The 18,337-nt window shown below is 36.4% G+C and overlaps 2 protein-coding genes across 2 annotated transcripts in view; one reads left to right on the top strand and one right to left on the bottom strand.

Annotated features, from left to right (window-relative positions):
* Window positions 1-313: 313 nt before the first annotated feature.
* gtf2b (general transcription factor IIB) lies at window positions 314-8,073 on the top strand. Its single transcript, XM_079435939.1, has 7 exons — window positions 314-390; window positions 1,498-1,604; window positions 1,709-1,842; window positions 1,936-2,082; window positions 4,729-4,858; window positions 5,573-5,854; window positions 5,964-8,073. The coding sequence occupies exons 1-7, from the start codon at window positions 374-376 to the stop codon at window positions 6,095-6,097; spliced, it is 951 nt and encodes a 316-aa protein (XP_079292065.1). The 5' UTR covers window positions 314-373; the 3' UTR covers window positions 6,098-8,073.
* Window positions 6,653-18,337, bottom strand: part of LOC306881711 (serine/threonine-protein kinase N2-like) — a 27,554-nt gene continuing 15,869 nt past the window's right edge. The window contains exons 7-22 of the mRNA XM_079435937.1: window positions 16,750-16,932; window positions 16,512-16,621; window positions 16,279-16,422; window positions 15,969-16,044; window positions 13,910-14,057; window positions 13,691-13,808; window positions 13,269-13,405; window positions 13,099-13,183; window positions 11,900-11,991; window positions 11,618-11,794; window positions 9,872-9,934; window positions 9,697-9,773; window positions 9,479-9,621; window positions 8,711-8,818; window positions 8,537-8,617; window positions 6,653-8,438 (exon numbers count right to left, since the gene is read on the bottom strand). Coding sequence (XP_079292063.1) covers window positions 8,235-8,438; window positions 8,537-8,617; window positions 8,711-8,818; window positions 9,479-9,621; window positions 9,697-9,773; window positions 9,872-9,934; window positions 11,618-11,794; window positions 11,900-11,991; window positions 13,099-13,183; window positions 13,269-13,405; window positions 13,691-13,808; window positions 13,910-14,057; window positions 15,969-16,044; window positions 16,279-16,422; window positions 16,512-16,621; window positions 16,750-16,932 — 1,946 coding nt within the window. The 3' untranslated portion in view covers window positions 6,653-8,234. The remainder of the gene's footprint in view (window positions 8,439-8,536; window positions 8,618-8,710; window positions 8,819-9,478; window positions 9,622-9,696; window positions 9,774-9,871; window positions 9,935-11,617; window positions 11,795-11,899; window positions 11,992-13,098; window positions 13,184-13,268; window positions 13,406-13,690; window positions 13,809-13,909; window positions 14,058-15,968; window positions 16,045-16,278; window positions 16,423-16,511; window positions 16,622-16,749; window positions 16,933-18,337) is intronic.

Raw genomic sequence — 18,337 nt, 5'->3', positions numbered from 1 at the left:
TATTTTGGATGCGATTAATCGTTTGACAGCACTAATTATTATATTAACTTTATAATGAATTCCTGGAATGTCAGATAAAGATTAGACTACTTAATGTAAAAAAATATAACAAATGGAATTGCTGCATTTTAAAGTTGAAACTGAAATTTTGAAAAGTAATGAAAAGAAACGATATGTCTCTTAAATGCAAGAAACGACTTCACATGGTTTTGAACATGAACGAATGTCGAATCATAAATTAGTGAGTTTGGCACTTGTGGCTTTCCGTCTCCGCCCTGTACACGTGACCTAGAAAATCTATAAATATGGGTAGCGGGCGTCCATTGTGTTGTTCACTAGAGAGTCACTGCCGTGGACAACAGACAGTAACAGTATGGCGTCGACGAGCCGGTTAGTTACCGTTTCTGCTGGTTTTGCGTCTCTCTCATATTGTTTTGTTAAGTATAGCGTAGATGACCTTTGAATATGTCCGGTGTGGGCCTCTATAGGCTTTTTTTCGTAGTTTGTCGTCGTGGTGCGTACAGAGCAGATCTTGGATAATGAATACACTGTCATTTTCTAGTAGCGCATGTTGGCTAGCTGTTCGCATCGTATGAAATAAGACACAATGATAGCTCATTTCAGCAAATAATTTTTAAAGACAAGCCGTCAGATACGTTGTTTAATATCTGCGTGGAAAGTTGAGATGCCTGTCAAAACCAAACCAAACAACAGAGTCACCACAGAGCTAACAGCGCTAACTGCACATAACTTACATCACTAACAAGATGGGCTCTTGAAAACTCTCAGGAAGTGATTCCCATTGATTATTTATCTAATAAACTTTTTCTTTATTTATCCTAACTCATGTCTGCGTTGTTGAGGCTGTAACATCAGTGTTTTGTAGCAGTCACCTGCTGTAACAGTCCAAGCCACCCTTTAGTCCACTGTTATTTATATAGTTATATCTAGTATTTATATATATATATATATATATATATATATAAAGCTTACGATTTTATAGAGATTGCACAAATATTAAAATTTATGCACAACAATAATGAATAACTTAATTCATTAGGGGTCAGGGAGGAACACTAAAAGTTGATATGTAATATTTAAGTAAGTAAGGTTTACATTATGTGTGTGTGTGTCTGTATATATATATATATATATATATATATATATATATATGTATGCACATGTAGAAGTTCATATGTATTCTGTGGTTCTGCTGTTTAAAAAATAAAGTTAAGAAAAAACTAAGAAAAGGAAATGATGCAACAAGAACTTCTCTAATTAATTAATCTGTATCCAATTTAAAAAAAAAACAAATATATATATATATATATATATATATATATAAAATATGCCCCTCCTTTATATGAGTATCTGTGGTGGTTGATTTGTAGTGTTTACTGTATCCTAATCCACAGACAAACAGTTGTTTTCTAATGTCAGTAGAGTTCAAGAGTTCATGTGGATTTTTCCTGACCTCTGGAATTTTGTCTGTTTTAGTGGAGACTCTCTTCCCAAGGTGCAATGCCCCAATCACCCCGATGCAATACTGGTGGAGGACTATAGGGCAGGAGACATGATCTGTCCTGAATGTGGCCTTGTAGTAGGTATGAGTTTCCACCTGCTTCTGAATATTTGAGCTTTAAGTGGACATTTTTCATCACTAACTTAAACATTAAGACAATAAGCTTATGTTTTCTTTCTTTCTTAGGTGACCGTGTAATTGATGTGGGGTCAGAGTGGAGAACGTTCACCAATGAGAAAGCAACTAAAGATCCGTCTCGTGTTGGTGATGCCCAGAACCCTCTCCTCAATGGAGGAGACCTCACCACCATGATCAGCAAAGTAAGGAACTTGTCTACCCATTTACAATGCATACATGCATAAATGTGTGTTCTCATCACGATTTTTAAATATATTTTCAAAATGGTATTTCAGGGAACAGGTGCAGCAAGCTTTGACGAATTTGGAAATTCCAAATACCAGAATCGGAGAACCATGAGCAGCTCCGATCGAGCAATGTTGAATGCCTTCAAGGAGATCACCACCATGGCAGACAGGATCAACCTCCCCAGAAACATCATCGTAAGTGTCCCAGCCTACTGTAATTGAATGGTAACGTAATAATGCATCATAATGTCACACAACACATAAGTAAACTAAACTAAACCAAAAAATTATATTGTAAACAGTAAAGCCAAATAACTACTTCAGAATTTTGGATAACATACATGCTAAATATTTAGTTTTTTTTAAAGCAAACCATGAAAGCTGCGTGATTAACTTCACACTTTTTGTCTGTAAGCTGCTTCGTAAATTACACCATTAAAATGATTTAAATACAGGAGGTTAATTCAAAATAATTTGCACAATCATTCACTAGAACTGGCTTTCCTAAATAAAGTTTGTACATTTAAGATTTTACCTATTATAGATAAGTGTTTCTGTCATGTTTTACATCAGCACATCTGATGTCACAACTTGGCAACGCGTGTATCACTAGACCAGAAGAGTTTTGCACTATTAAAAACATTCAAGGTCATTCATTAAAGGGGTCATATGATGTGATTTCATGTTTTCCTTTGTCTTTGGAGTGTTACAAGCTGTTTGTGCATATACAGGTGCTGGTCATGAAATTAGAATATCATGAAAAAGTTGATTTATTTCAGTAATACCATTCAAAAAGTGAAACTTGTATATTAGATTCATTCATTACACACAGACTGATATATTTCAAATGTTTATTTCCTTTAATTTTGATGATTATAACTGACAACTAATGAAAGTCCCAAATTCAGTATCTCAGAAAATTAGAATATCAATTAAGACCAATGCAAAAAAAAAGATTTTTAGAAATGTTGGCCAACTGAAAAGTATGAACATGAAAAGTATGAGCATGTAAAGCACTCAATATTTAGTTGGGGCTCCTTTGATCTGGATTACTGCAGCAATGCGGCGTGGAATGGAGTCGATCAGTCTGTGGCACTGCTCAGCTGTTATGAGAGCCCATGTTGCTCTGATAGTGGCCTTCAGCTCTTCTGAATTGTTGGGTCTGGCGTATTGCATCTTCCTCTTCACAATACCTCATAGGTTTTCTATGGGGTTAAGGTCAGGCGAGTTTGCTGGCCAATCAAGAACAGGGATACCATGGTCCTTAAACCAGGTACTGGTAGCTTTGGCAGTGTGTGCAGGTGCCAAGTCCTGTTGGAAAATTAAATCTGCATCTCCACAAAGTTGGTCAGCAGCAGGAAACATGAAGTGCTCTAAAACTTCCTGGTAGACGGCTGCGTTGACCTTGGACCTCAGAAAACACAATGGACCAACACCAGCAGATGACATGGCACCCCAAACCATCAATGACCGTGGAAACTTTACACTGGACCTCAAGCAACGTGGATTATGTGCCTCTCCTCTGGGACCTTGATTTCCAAAGGAAATGCAAAATTTACTTTCATCAGAGAACATAACTTTGGACCACTCAGCAGCAGTACAGTCAAGACGCTTCTGACGCTGTCTGTTGTTCAAGAGTGGCTTGACACAAGGAATGCGACAGCTGAAACCCATGTCTTGCATACGTCTGTGCGTGGTGGTTCTTGAAGCACTGACTCCAGCTGCAGTCCACTCTTTGTGAATCTCCCCCACATTTTTGAATGGGTTTTGTTTCACAATCCTCTCCAGGGTGCGGTTATCCCTATTGCTTGTACACTTTTTTTCTACCACATCTTGTCCTTCCCTTCGCCTCTCTATTAATGCGCTTGGACACAGAGCTCTGTGAACAGCCAGCCTCTTTAGCAATGACCTTTTGTGTCTTGCCCTCCTTGTGCAAGGTGTCAATGGTCATCTTTTGGACAATTGTCAAGTCAGCAGTCTTCCCCATGATTGTGTAGCCTACAGAACTAGACTGAGAGACCATTTAAAGGCTTTTGCAGGTGTTTTGAGTTAATTAGCTGATTAGAGTGTGGCACGAGGTGTCTTCAATATTGAACATTTTCACAATATTCTAATTTTCTGAGATACTGAATTTGGGACTTTCATTAGTTGTCAGTTATAATCATCAAAATGAAAGGAAATAAACATTTGAAATATATCAGTCTGTGTGTAATGAATGAATCTAATATACAAGTTTCACTTTTTGAATGGTATTACTGAAATAAATCAACTTTTTCATGATATTCTAATTTTATGACCAGCACCTGTATAAGATCCGTAAAGTCGCAAAGATTAAAGTTTCAAACTCAGAGATATTCTTTCTAAAAGTTAAGACTCATCCACGCCCCCACAAATCTTATGTTACTGTGTGGGATGATTTGGATAATGCCGCCCAAATGTATATGCAAAGAAAGAATTCGTAACTTTTATTCTCGCTGTAGTATTGTTGTTGTTGCCGCCACAATGTTGTGGAGATGCTGTGTTTCCAAATATGGTAAGGGGCGTAACATTTCTGTCACGCGCTTGAGGTATTCAGCCAATCACAACACACTGGATAGCTGGCCAATCAGAGCACATCTCACTTTTCAGAACGATGAGCTTTGTAAAAAAGCGTTTCAGAATTGCAGGGCAGAGACGAGCAATAATAATGTACGGTGTGTGGAAAATAATGTTTTTTTTAACCTTAAACAGTGTATACATTACACCAAATACACAAAATAATGTTCTTTTTAGTAACATCATGTGACCCCTTTAATCAGTATTTCCAACCTCACTCAGTAAAGTTTCCTTTCTCTGTTACAGGACCGAACAAACAACTTGTTCAAACAGGTTTACGAACAGAAAAGTCTGAAAGGCAGAAGTAATGATGCGATCGCTTCTGCCTGCCTTTACATAGCGTGCAGGCAGGAGGGCGTCCCTAGAACATTTAAAGGTATAAACCGCTTGCTCTTTTTTCATGTTGTTGTTTATTGATAGACTATATTGTACTGAATTTACTGTGTCTACCATCAAGATTGGCTCAACCAATAGAGGGCAACAGTCGGGTTCCAAAAGTATAAATCCCCTTCATTTTCTTCATAGGGCAATTGATTTTGAACAATAACTGATAAACTGTTTAAAACAGACTTACTGTCAGCTACGAGGTTGTTAATCGATGGTATTTGCTTTGTTAAAGCTAAGAATTATTTAACAGGGCGACAATACCTGATGAAAAACTACATTACCCTTGATTCTGCAGAGGAAGAAAGAAATTTGGGGCAAATTTGAATCTTTAAGTCAATATTTTACCATCAATTAAATACTTGATTTAATTTGTTGTGGCTTCTAAGTTTGTAATGTTGCAAAGCACCTCGTAGCTGGTTGTTTCATAACTCTTAAAAGACATTTCTAAATCCCTGTGGGAAAAAGAAAAATTCTTCCAGAACAAAGGCTGCTGAAAAAGTGGGTGGGCACTGTTGCCCTCAATAGTGTGAGATTATTTGTTTGAGCCTCTTAGTTTTGTAACTCCATTTGGTGATGCTTGTGGTGCAGAAATCACCAACTTCACCTTTAGCATTATGCTAGATAACTCTACAACTAAAGATATTTAGCTATCAATATTCCAGCAGGTTTTGATATATATAATTTCTGTCCCCCTCCACCCCAGAAATCTGTGCCGTGTCTCGGATCTCAAAGAAGGAGATTGGCCGCTGCTTCAAGCTTATCCTGAAGGCTCTTGAGACGAGCGTGGATCTCATTACAACTGGCGACTTCATGTCACGTTTCTGCTCCAACTTGGGCTTGCCCAAACAGGTGCAGATGGCGGCTACTTACATCGCCAGGAAGGCCGTTGAACTGGATTTGGTTCCAGGGCGCAGTCCAATCTCAGTGGCAGCCGCAGCCATTTATATGGCCTCTCAAGCATCTGCTGAGAAGAAGACACAGAAGGGTAAGAGAGAACATATATATAATTCAGTCAACGAGTATTGCGATAATCAGAAACGAAAGGCAGTATGTTAGCGTCCTTGATTAATGGAAGTTATTTTTCTCCTGTGCAGAGATTGGGGACATCGCTGGAGTGGCAGACGTCACCATCCGTCAGTCCTACCGTCTCATTTATCCCCGTGCTGCCAATCTCTTTCCTCCAGACTTCAAGTTCGACACACCAGTGGATAAACTGCCTCAACTGTGAACACCCATGTGCCCCACACTCACTGCTTTTTGTACTTTCAGAATTTTTGCCATTTTCTCTTTGAAATTTGCAAGTTTTGCTCTTCCCCTGTGAAGGCACAAGCCTTTTGAAAAGACGACGGCAGGGATTCTAAAAAGTACAGAAGACACATTCCAAGTTAAATCGCAGATTGCAGGCTGTACTTTCATTTGTGTATATAAACTGTACAAATGTCTAAGTGAGAATTTGGTGGTTGCAAGTAGGCATATTTCTTACTGTAACATTTTCTTTTGTAGGAAATGATTTTGTTAGCTTGTTTGCATTATATTTAGTAACTTAAATAATAAACGCTTTTCAGAAAAGCATGGTGTACATCTCGGAAATCCCTAGAACAGGTGTACAAATACCATGAAAGTGAGAATGGTATGAAGCAGAAGTTTCTGTTCGTGTGTTTCTGTTCCTGTATCCACAGCTCAGTTATTATAAAGATTTCATGAAACACCAGATAATCATTTTTGAAGTGACAAATGAACCATTTACAACCTGATTAGGTCAACAAAATGCAGAAAGACTCGTGACTTACATAAACATTTAATTTTCGCATTCATGATGGCTGACAGTTTTAGCAAAACCTATTATTTACACCATTGTCAAGTCAAACTTCACGACTGTACCTTTGAAACTTTTCTTCTGCATCATGCTCCGACATACAAGTAGTGGGTAGAAAACCTTTGTACACTCCTTTTGTTTTTCCTCCATTTAGATAAAACATGGATATTTTAGACAAAAATTAGTGCTTCCAGCTTGATAGTGTTTTATGTAGTGTAGCCTATATAATACACCAGACCTCCAACTAGTATCTACCCCTCCACTTGGATTGCTTATTTCACATATAAAGCTTCAGGCCTATTTTTGAATATCTAGACCAGTTATTAGTATATTTATATTGATATTTGGTGTCTAGCATAGATTCCAGTCTGTCATATCTCACGTCCACATATGAAAAAAACATGAAATTGAGGAATTTCAGTAAAGAACTAGGTAATGAGGTAATGTGATTGCCTGTCACATACACTGTTTAAAAGTTTGAGGTTGTTAAAAAAAAAAAAAAAGCGTTTTTGAAAGAAATCTCTTTGATTTGAGATAGCAGTAAACAAAGATACAGTAAAAACGGTAACATTGGAAAATAATATTTTAAATTACTGTTTAGTATTTGAATATATTTTAAAATGTAATTTATTTGATAGCAAAGCTGAATTTTCAGTGTTGAATTACAGTATTAACTTCAGTAAAAAATCCTACTGACCCCAAACTTTTGAACGGTAGTGTAAATCCACTGACAGCTTAAGTCTGGTAAAAACAAAAAAAACATGACCCTATCCTGAAAGTTGATAGAAATATAACTTACTGAATGGAAGTAAATGCATTTCCTGTTTCAAAGCACTGACATATATATGACTAGAGTTGTAACTGGTACTTCATATTTGCGGTTTTCGTTGTAACTTGGATCATAATGCATTAATACTGTACTGTAGGGAAGAGTATAGACTCAATTTTATAAAAATGGCTAGATGTTTTGGAAATAGTGGCAAATTATACATTCATCGGATGAGGTACAAAGTATCACCTGTTATTTCGGTCTATGGCTTCAAAACGCTTTCACATAATTAACATTGACAGATTTTTTTTAAACCAGTCGCATTGTAAATGCGTCAAAAACAAAACTATAAAAATCAAGGCTCATCATTCTCAGTGTGACTGAAGACATTCTGTGGGCAAGATGAATGTGGATGTGGCCAGCCGACTTCCTCAACACTAGGGGGTGTCAGTGAGGCACCTGATCACATGGTTCATATGTCATGAGCTGAGCTGTGGGGTAAGTTGTTATTACAGTTTGAAACTATACTGCTCAGTTTATGTTTTTCATGATCAGTGCTTAGGTCCTGATGAAATGGAATAATTATCCCAAACCTGAACATACTCCATTTACTCCATCCAAAAGAAAAAAATAAATTCTTCATCATGTTAAAACGGAAAAGGGGTTGTGATAATCCTAAAATAACACTGACGACAAAAAAGGGATATTTGCAAATGATCTGATTCACATTTTCTGTATCTGTGTTTGTGTGTGTGGAGAGGGAGGGATGTCAACATGTGGCTAACACCAGTCTGCAATATAGTCAAAGTCTGCAAACAGGTCCTGCTCGTCCTGGGTTAAGGGCCGGGGCTCTCTTGGCGGTGTGAGCACCGGAGCCTCTGAGGTAAATTCATCGTCAAAATTACTAACGTCACTGGAACTCTGGATTGTGGGTACAAATGGTGGCTTCATTTTCTTTGCTAATAGTCCATCCCAGTCAATATTCTGGAAAAAAATAAGGTACAATTAATATTTATATTCAGAGAAAGAGAAACAATGCTTGGAATGAATTGAGACATGTTGCCAGATGGTTCAGAAGTTACCCTGAAGAACAGGTGTTTCTTCACATCCTCTGCGTCACGTTCACCGGCTCCAAGTCGCCGCTCGGGATTCCTTCTTAATAACTGTGTGTGAAAGTGAAAGATATTAATAACAAGACTGATATTCATGTCTACACCTGGTAAATTCACACTGTTAAAGCTGCTCTTAGTACATACCCTTCTCATAATGGAGATGGCTTCTGTTGAGAGGAATCTTGGGTAGCGAACTTCATCATTTACAATGCTGTCGAACACCTCTTCTTCATCATCACCGGGAAATGGAGACTATGGAAACATGAATTCACTTAGTAACACAAAAATATAAAAAGTATTTTTAGTGTTACAAAATTACTGTAACTTTCACACTTAATACATTTGCTTGTATGAATATGAATATGATTATCTTCTCATCTAGGTTATGAGGTACACTCAAAAGTTTGAGGTCGGTTAAGATGGGTTTTTTGTTGTTGTTGTAAGAAATTATTATTAAGGATTTGTTTTGTGAGAAATTAATACTTTTATTCATTCTTAAATGCTGTTCTTTATAACTTTCTGTACATCAAATAATCCTGAGAAAAATGTATCATGGTTTCCACAAAAATATTATCTGTTTTAAACAATAATACAAATTTCTTGGACAGAAAATCAGCATATTAGAATGATTTCTGAAGGATCATGTGACACTGAAGAGAAGACGGGTATTATTTTAAATATATTAAAATAGAAAACAACAATTTCAAATTGCCATTTTATTGTTTCACACTGTACTTTAATTAAATAATTGTATTAAATGTAGCCTTGGTGAGCATAAGAGACTTATAAATAAATAAAATAAAATAATATAAAAATACTGACCCCAAACCTGACTTTTAACTACTGAATTTTAAGATAGTGTATTTAGAGAGATGATGAGAAATGAATAAACCAATGTGGATAAGGTCTGACCTCCCCGACAAGCATCTCAAAGATAAGCACGCCGAGCCCCCACCAGTCCACCGCACGTGTGTAGGATGTTTCGGTTAACACCTCAGGAGCCAGAAATTCTGGAGTGCCACAAAAAGTGCTTGTTCTGTCTTGGTAACCCATTCCTAACACAGAAAAAGTTAGAACATTTGCATCTGGGGCTTGTACAGCAGACAACACAACAACGAACATATCCTTACCTTCTTTGCAAAGACCAAAGTCAGCAATCTTGACGAATCCCTCTGTGTCAAGCAGTAAGTTATCCAGCTTCAGATCTCTGAAGAATACATTTATTAATCCTCAAATGAATTTAATGAAAAACAATGAATATTTATGGCAAAAATTCAATAGTTAAGTACAGATGTTTTCTAATACCTGTATACAATCTTGTGCTCGTGTAAAAACTGTAACCCCAGGACGACACAGGCTGCATAAAACCTGCAACAATCAACAACAACAGAGCATGTAATGATGATAAAGCCTTGATTACAATTACAAACCCGATTCCAAAAAAGTTGGGACACTGAACAAATTGTGAATAAAAACAGAATGCAATGATGTGGAAGTTTCAAATTTCAATATTTTATTCAGAATACAACATAGATGACATATCAAATGTTTAAACTGAGAAAATGTATCATTTTAAGGGAAAAATAAGTTTATTTTAAATTTCATGGCATCAACACATCTCAAAAAAGTTGGGACAAGGCCATGTTTACCACTGTGTGGCATCCCCTCTTCTTTTTCTAACAGTCTGCAAACGTCTGGGGACTGAGGAGATAAGTTGCTCAAGTTTAGGAATAGGAATGTTGTCCCATTCTTGTCTAATACAGGCTTCTAGTTGCTCAACTGTCTTAGGTCTTCTTTGTCGCATCTTCCTCTTTGTGATGTGCCAAATGTTTTCTATGGGTGAAAGATCTGGACTGCAGGCTGGCCATTTCAGTACCCGGATCCTCCTTCTACGCAGCCATGATGTTGTAATTGATGCAGTATGTGGTTTGGCATTGTCATGTTGGAAAATGCAAGGTCTTCCCTGAAAGAGACAACGTCTGAATGGGAGCATATGTTGTTCTAGAACTTGGTTATACCTTTCAGCATTGATGGTGCCTTTCCAGATGTGTAAGCTGCCCATGCCACACGCACTCATGCAACCCCATACCATCAGAGATGCAGGCTTCTGAACTGAGCGCTGATAACAACTTGGGTTGTCCTTGTCCTCTTTAGTCCGGATGACATTGCGTCCCAATTTTCAAAAAAAAACTTCAAATTTTGATTCGTCTGACCACAGAACAGTTTTCCACTTTGCCACAGTCCATTTTAAATAAGCCTTGGCCCAGAGAAAACGCCTGCGCTTCTGGATCATGTTTAAATATGGCTTCTTTTTTGACCTATAGAGTTTTAGCCGGCAACGGCGAATGGCACGGTGGATTGTGTTCACCGACAATGTTTTCTGGAAGTATTCCTGAGCCCATGTTGTGATTTCCATTACAGTAGCATTCCTGTATGTGATGCAGTGCCGTCTAAGGGCCCAAAGATCACGGGCATCCAGTATGGTTTTCCGGCCTTGACCCTTACGCACAGAGATTGTTCCAGATTCTCTGAATCTTTGGATGATATTATGCACTGTAGATGATGATAACTTCAAACTCTTTGCAATTTTTCTCTGAGAAACTCCTTTCTGATATTGCTCCACTATTTTTCGCCGCAGCATTGGGGGAATTGGTGATCCTCTTGCCATCTTGACTTCTGAGAGACACTGCCACTCTGAGAGGCTCTTTTTATACCCAATCATGTTGCCAATTGACCTAATAAGTTGCAAATTGATCCTCCAGCTGTTCCTTATATGCACATTTAACTTTTCCGGCCTCTTATTGCTACCTGTCCCAACTTTTTTGGAATGTGTAGCTCTCATGAAATCCAAAATGAGCCAATATTTGGCATGACATTTCAAAATGTCTCACTTTCAACATTTGATATGTAATCTATATTCTATTGTGAATAAAATATAAGTTTATGAGATTTGTAAATTATTGCATTCCTTTTTTATTTGTAATTTGTACAGTGTCCAAACTTTTTTGGAATCGGGTTTGTATCTAAAAGCATGACTTCTGTGTCACTCACGTGGCCCGCGGCTCTGAAAACACATCAGCATGAATGTGCATCATCAAGTCTCCTCCTGCCGCATACTCCATCACAAAACACACATGCTCCTTGGTCTGGAAACATGCAAAAAGATTGACAAGGAACGGGTGCCGCATGCTGTTCACAGTCTCGAATATCCTCTTCTCACACATCAAACTGGGAGAATAGAAAATAAGACAGGATAAAATAAGACCAAACAGCTAGTAGCTGACAAGTGTTGCTCACAAATTATTGTATATAAAACAGAGAAGAACAATTTACCTTTCAACCTCATCACGGGCGACAATATCTCCCTTCTTAAGGGCCTTGATGGCAAACATTTCACCTGTAATACTGTATTCCGCTAATAACACCTAAAGGAAACGGTGAAGTGACATAGACGTAATGACAAGATTATGTGAGTGGTGTTTTCTGCTGGAAAAGTCACTGTTACTATTTTAGGTACTTGTCAAGTACCCAACTGACCCCCCCTTACGTATAATGCATTATAAAGGGTTATTAAAGACCATAATGCATTATAATTATTCAAAATGTGCATTGTAATACATTATATCTTGTCGGAAATAATTATAGCTGAATTTAAAATGCATATTGTAACAATGAATTGATAAGTGTAATGTGTTAATTATTCATGAGATTGTACAATGCATTATAAGGTGCATTACATGACATAATTAATGCATTATAGCTACTTTTATAATGCAGTATACAAAGGCTTTAAGTAAAGTTTTACATAAAGTTAATAGCAAAAAAGTAGGAATGTCAGATGCAGACAAACTGATCATTATTTTCATGAACAATAACCAATAAATGGTCCATATTAAATATTAAAATAAATATTAAATTTTTTAAATACAGAATATTACATATAAATTTCTCTAAAATAAAACATTTTAAATGCAAAAAACATTTTAAATGCGACAGATAAATTAAGTCATCACAATATTATAATGCTCCATATTAAAAAAAATGGGTATTTTGAGATTATTTGTTATTAAATTATTTGTGTTTTTACAGGTGAACTTTATCTAAATGTAAAAACAGAGGAAATGATCAGCACAAAAAACATCCCTAAATATCAGTAACAATTTACAATAAGATTCCATTTGTTAATATTAGTTCACTACATTAGGTACTATTAGGTAAAAACTTCTCTAAAGCATTTATTAATCATAGTTAATGCTAATTTCAACATTTACTAATACATTACTAAACTCTGTATCTGTTAATATTATTTAATGGACATGAGCTAACATAAACTAAAAATGAACAATTGTATTTTTTATTAACTAACATTACATGCTGTAACAAATGTAATTGCTCGTGGTTATTTAACTAACATGAACTGAACCTTATTGTAAAATGTTACCTAAAAATATCCTAAAATTATATTGCCTTGATATCATTAATGATGATATCACCACTAAAAAAGGAAACCGTAAGCATAAATAGCCTCATACCTTTCCAAAATGTCCACGGCCTAACACTGCAACACATTTAAAGTCTTTAAGACTAAAATGAAACTGTTCTTCCTCCTCTTCGTCCCTACAACAACAAAAGTACTTCAGTAATGTCGAGTGCATATTTGCTAATACAAGACAAACTATAAACAGAACTATAAATAGTTCACCTTATTTCTGTGTTCTTTTTTACAGTTATGAGCTGTAACGCTGACGGCTGAGTCTCATGTTCCACGACTTCTTCAATCTCAGACTGAACAATGATGCTATTTCGGTCATTTCGGTAGGCAAATGAAGTCAAAGCGTCCTGTAAAAGAAGACAATAAGCCTTTCAGCTGCCGCTGTTTATACAAGATGACACTGGAGAGCTGTTATTTTTATGTCAATAAAGGTAACGGTAAAGGCATTTCCTTTTTCTTTCAAATGCACGGGGGGCAGATGAGAGACTAAACATGAATTACATGTCCGCTTCAGATCTTTATCCTCAGAGTTTAAAGGAATCTAACTGTACTTTCAAGGAAACAGATGACATCAATACAGATGCCTGGATGGCTTATCTCTACAACGACCACATGATAGTGTGTGATGTTACCTGTTCTTGCTCTTTGTTGGGGATCTTGTCCTCAGGCAAGACTTCTCTTATACTAACAGGAGAGTAATGCTTTGGTGTAGCGTCTTTGTCAAAGTCCAGTTTTGTCACTATTGGGTCACTAGAGAAAGCGGACAAATACAAACAGACACATGAAAGCACTGCCTAATGACTAGTTTAACAAAGTAAGTGTGTTCAATTTATTGTATGTTCATACTTTACCTCCTCAGAGCAGGGGTTCCTGGGTGACTGCTGTGTCCAGTCTCAGCTGCCAGCTCTGTCACTTGAGGGCTAAATGAGTTATTGGCCCTCCTCACCAGCCGGCCCCATGTACCGATGCTCATCTGAGGGGCCCGCAGGAACGGTTTCCCTGCAGACATGGGAGATGAGAAGAAACGCATTCATCAGACCCCTATAAACCTCTTTACTTAGAAATCAGGGTAATATAAACAAGATGCTACACTGACAATCACGTAAACGAAACCAAATGGTGTTTCACAAAGGAAAGCTTTCAGAAGGTGCAGGTTTGGGACTGAAGCCCAGGTTTGTTGACAGGTGAGAATAAATCACGGTTTTGCTTTAGTACAAGCAATATGCCTGTATTATGAAAAGGATTTTTTTTTATAATTGGCCCATAATTATTTTTTTGTGACAGATTTAATATTTAATTTTAATAACTGCTCTTAAAAAAAATCAACAGTTTGAATTTCTATGTAAACATACTGTAACTTTCTCCCCAGCTTGCAATAAGATTTTGTTACATCACAAAAATAAATACAATAAAAACAGCCCACCCAGTATTAGACCCAAACACAAACCCGTAGCTAGCCTACACTACCGTTAAAAGGTTGGGGTCAGTAAGAAATGTTTTTGAGAAATTAATACTTTCACTCAGTAAGGATGCGATAAATTGATCAAACCGACAGTAAAGAAATTTATAATGTTATCCACTTCTTTCCTAACGAGCCTACGGCGTTTTAAATTATGGGAGGCACTTCAGGTTTGGGGAAGTTACACTCAAAAGGACTGCAACAAATCATTTCAGATCATTAGGTTGTGCTACAAATAATCCTTATCCGTCCTTTTGACTGAATGCTGTACATTTTCTATTTTCAGAAGTCAGGAGAATAACTTTATGTTTGGTATATTAATGTGAAGTGATATAACAACATCTATAGAATAGCTCTTTTCAGCCCGCTACATTATTTTCCTCCTGATTATTTTCATGTATCTGTAAATAAATTAAAAAAGACATCATATACTGTGCATTTGAGATCTGTTCTCCTAATTTAATTTACGATATAACCCATGAATAATTCCTCTGGAATGCACTAAGAATCTTTAATTTGTCTACTCAAATCCTCATGTCTCTTTATAGGTTTGTTTTCTCACAGATGCTGTAAAATGTCATTGTTACGAAATATAGACATCTATTACTATAATGATATTTAACACGTACGTAATATTGCTGGGGATAGGAGGAGGATCTTTAGGAGTTATTCATGTTATGTTGAAAGTGATTTGTTAATGCTCTTTCACTTATAAGTTTCCTTTTAATGATCGACTGTTGAAGGGAGTAAAATAATGTCACCTCATTGTACCCAGTTTTTGAAAATGCTTATTATTGCGTTCATAGAGTGGACCTTTTGCTGATTGTTTACAATGTAAACAGAAGTTACTCCCTTAATTTGCGCAAAGCATCATGGGGCGTAGGAAAAAGGTGGATAAAAGATTTCTAATTCAAATAAATGTTGTTCTTTTGAACTTTCTATTCATCAAAGAATCCTGACAAAATTATTACATTTTACATTTATTATAAGTAATACACTTTCCACCTAAATATTAAGCAGCACAAAAGTGCTCAACTCTAAAGACTGGGGTAACAGCTACTGAAAAATTCAGCTTTGCATCAGGAATAAATTACATTTTAAAATATATTACAATAGAAAGCTTTACATTGTAATAATGCATTTTAAATTGTAATACTTCACAGTATTTCTGGTTTTGCTGTATGCTTGATCAAACAAATGCTCTGGTAAGCATAAGAGACTTTTTTTTGAGGAAAATTTGCGTACTGTGCATATTACATGCAATTTGGGTGTTCAAATACAAATCTCGAATGTGCACCACCAAAAAAGGCCACAATTTAATTCTATAGGTCTGGCAAATGGTCCTACAAAGCTATTTTTCAAATGTTTTTTTATGCTCAAGAACCCTTTTGATGAATTGTCAAATTGCTAAATTTTCATAATACTCTACCGTGTCGAAGAAATGCCCTCACCTTGTTGCTTTGAGAAGATCTTTTTCTGCCTTTGGAGTTTGGTTCTTCTCTCAATGACTGGATTAAAAAAGGTAACCTGTAACAAAAATGGCTTTTAGATCAAGCTCTGTAAACTAATCAAATTCCACTTCAGATCTACTAGGCTCAATTTCTTTAAGAGAAGCAAAGGTGGGAAAACCTGCCCGCGGGTTTCAGGGGCCACTGAGCGTGAGGAATTCCTCTTTGATTTTCTCACAGAGCTCCGGGCTGCTAATCAGAGGGCTCTTTGTGGGAAAGTATTGATCGCTGAGAGACAATATTGTAAAGTTACCTCTGCAAAAAGAGTCCCTTGTGGCTCAAGGTAAAGGCACATTCCGTGCCGCTGGTTGTCCAGGAAGTCCTCCAGTCGCAGGAATTTCACAGCACAAAGGGACCGCCAATCTCTCCAATAGACAGAGATCTCCAGCTCACGAGACTGTTGTAAACAAATATTTGCCAAAGTATATATAAACAAGACCCAGAAGTGTTTTAGGCATAAATAAACATCATGTACAATGAGTTTACCCGGTCTAGCTCCAATGTAAATTTCTGGTCCCACGACTGATTACTGACAGGTTTCCAACTGGTCTGACCAACTACAGTGTTGTCAAGCTTCAGAACAGCACTAATCTCATCTGGGGACAAACAGAGACACATACACACATTAAGCTCCACAACTGCCACAGCTTTGCTTTTTAATTGTAAAGTCAAATGAAAGGCTGGTGAAAAGCCACTTGAAAGTATGCACTAAGAACTACTCAACTGGACAAGTCGTCATTTTTGGAGAGATTCCGAACGCTGGTTCCTCTGCGGTTCCCACGGCTCATGAAAGAGGAGCGCGTTTCACTGGGGCTCCAACCGGGCAGCGGCACCGACGTGGCTTTAGACCGGCCAGGAACATTGTCTAACAGGTCCTGACATCCCATGAGCCGAACCTCTAATTTGCCTGTTTTAGTCAATAACAAATCACCATTAAAATGCGCAGCCATTTGAAAGTTTGGGGTCAGTATGATTTTTTAATGTTTTTGAAAGAAGCCTTATGCTCACGCAGGCTAAATTTATTTGAAAAATAGATTGAAAACAGTAACATTGTGAAATATTATTACAATTTTAAATAATGGTATCTATTTTAATGCATCTCAACATGTAATTTATTCCTGTGAATTTATTCAGCAGCCATTACTCCAGTCTTCAGTGTCATACTTCAGAAACCATTCTAATATGCTGCTTTGATGCTCAAGATACATTTCTAATATGCTGAAAACAGTTGTGCTGCTTAATACTTTTCTGGAAATATTAAATTTTATTTCAGGATACTTTGGCGAACAGTAAGTAAAACAAAAAATAGCATTTACACTTTCTATGAAGCCTGTATTTATAATACATTATTAAAGGTATTCTTAAGGCATTATAATGAATGCATAATACATTATAAATAACTTCATAATATGTTATATCATCTCAAGAATATTCTTAAGAACAGTTTTAATGTATTATAATAGTTACTTATTTGTGGTTATAGCTTTTAAGTGTATGATGATTTATAACACACAATGAACACGATCCATCTGTTTAAGTTACAATGGATTATATTTCTCATTGTTATAATGTATTATAATTCTCATATCTTGCCGCGTTACTTATGTTACTTTACTTAAAGCAGACAAAGACCACTCATAAGGAATAATAACAATATTTTTTTTTCTTCTCTCAAACAGCCATAAGATCAGATATCAGATCAGATGAATGTGTAATATGAGTTTGATCATTTTGATGGCACCCTTTAGACAGCTGTTGTACTCTGCAAATACATGTCATCTAGCAGTCATGAGAGTATTAGTAGTGTGTCTGCTGAATATACTGTATGCTGACACTTTATTTTGATGGTTCCTCAACAGACAAACTGAGTATAGGATACTTGGCAAGTATGTGAACAATCTACCTACCCTACCTAAGTCTACTGATACAATTAGTTTTATATAAACATTCATGCACTCAAGAGATGTTGTAAGGTACTGTGCAGATCTTAAATAAACAATGTCAAGCTATGATATAGCCCATTATAAATGAAGTAGATTTAATATGGTGATCATTGTGTGTTATAAATAATCATACTCTTAACCACAAATACTTAAGTACTATAATGTATTATAATTGTTGTTATGATTATTCATGAGATTTTATAACACATTATAAGTTTTTTTATAATGCATTATGCATTCATTATAATGCCTTAAGAATACCCTTATAATGTATTAGAAATACGGGCTTCATATAAAGTGTTACCAATATCTCTTTTTATTTTAATCTTACTGACCTCAGATTACAGCTTCATACAACACTTTAATAAC

The sequence above is a fragment of the Barbus barbus genome (assembly GCF_936440315.1).
Source record: "Barbus barbus genome assembly, chromosome: 15".
NCBI lineage: Eukaryota > Metazoa > Chordata > Actinopteri > Cypriniformes > Cyprinidae > Barbus > Barbus barbus.
This window is presented reverse-complemented; position numbering and strand designations above follow the sequence as displayed.

Coding starts and splice junctions, on each gene's coding strand:
- gtf2b (XM_079435939.1), top strand. Junction 1,843..1,935: donor TCACCACCATGATCAGCAAA/GTAAGGAACTTG, acceptor ATGGTATTTCAG/GGAACAGGTGCAGCAAGCTT. Junction 5,855..5,963: donor TGAGAAGAAGACACAGAAGG/GTAAGAGAGAAC, acceptor TCTCCTGTGCAG/AGATTGGGGACATCGCTGGA.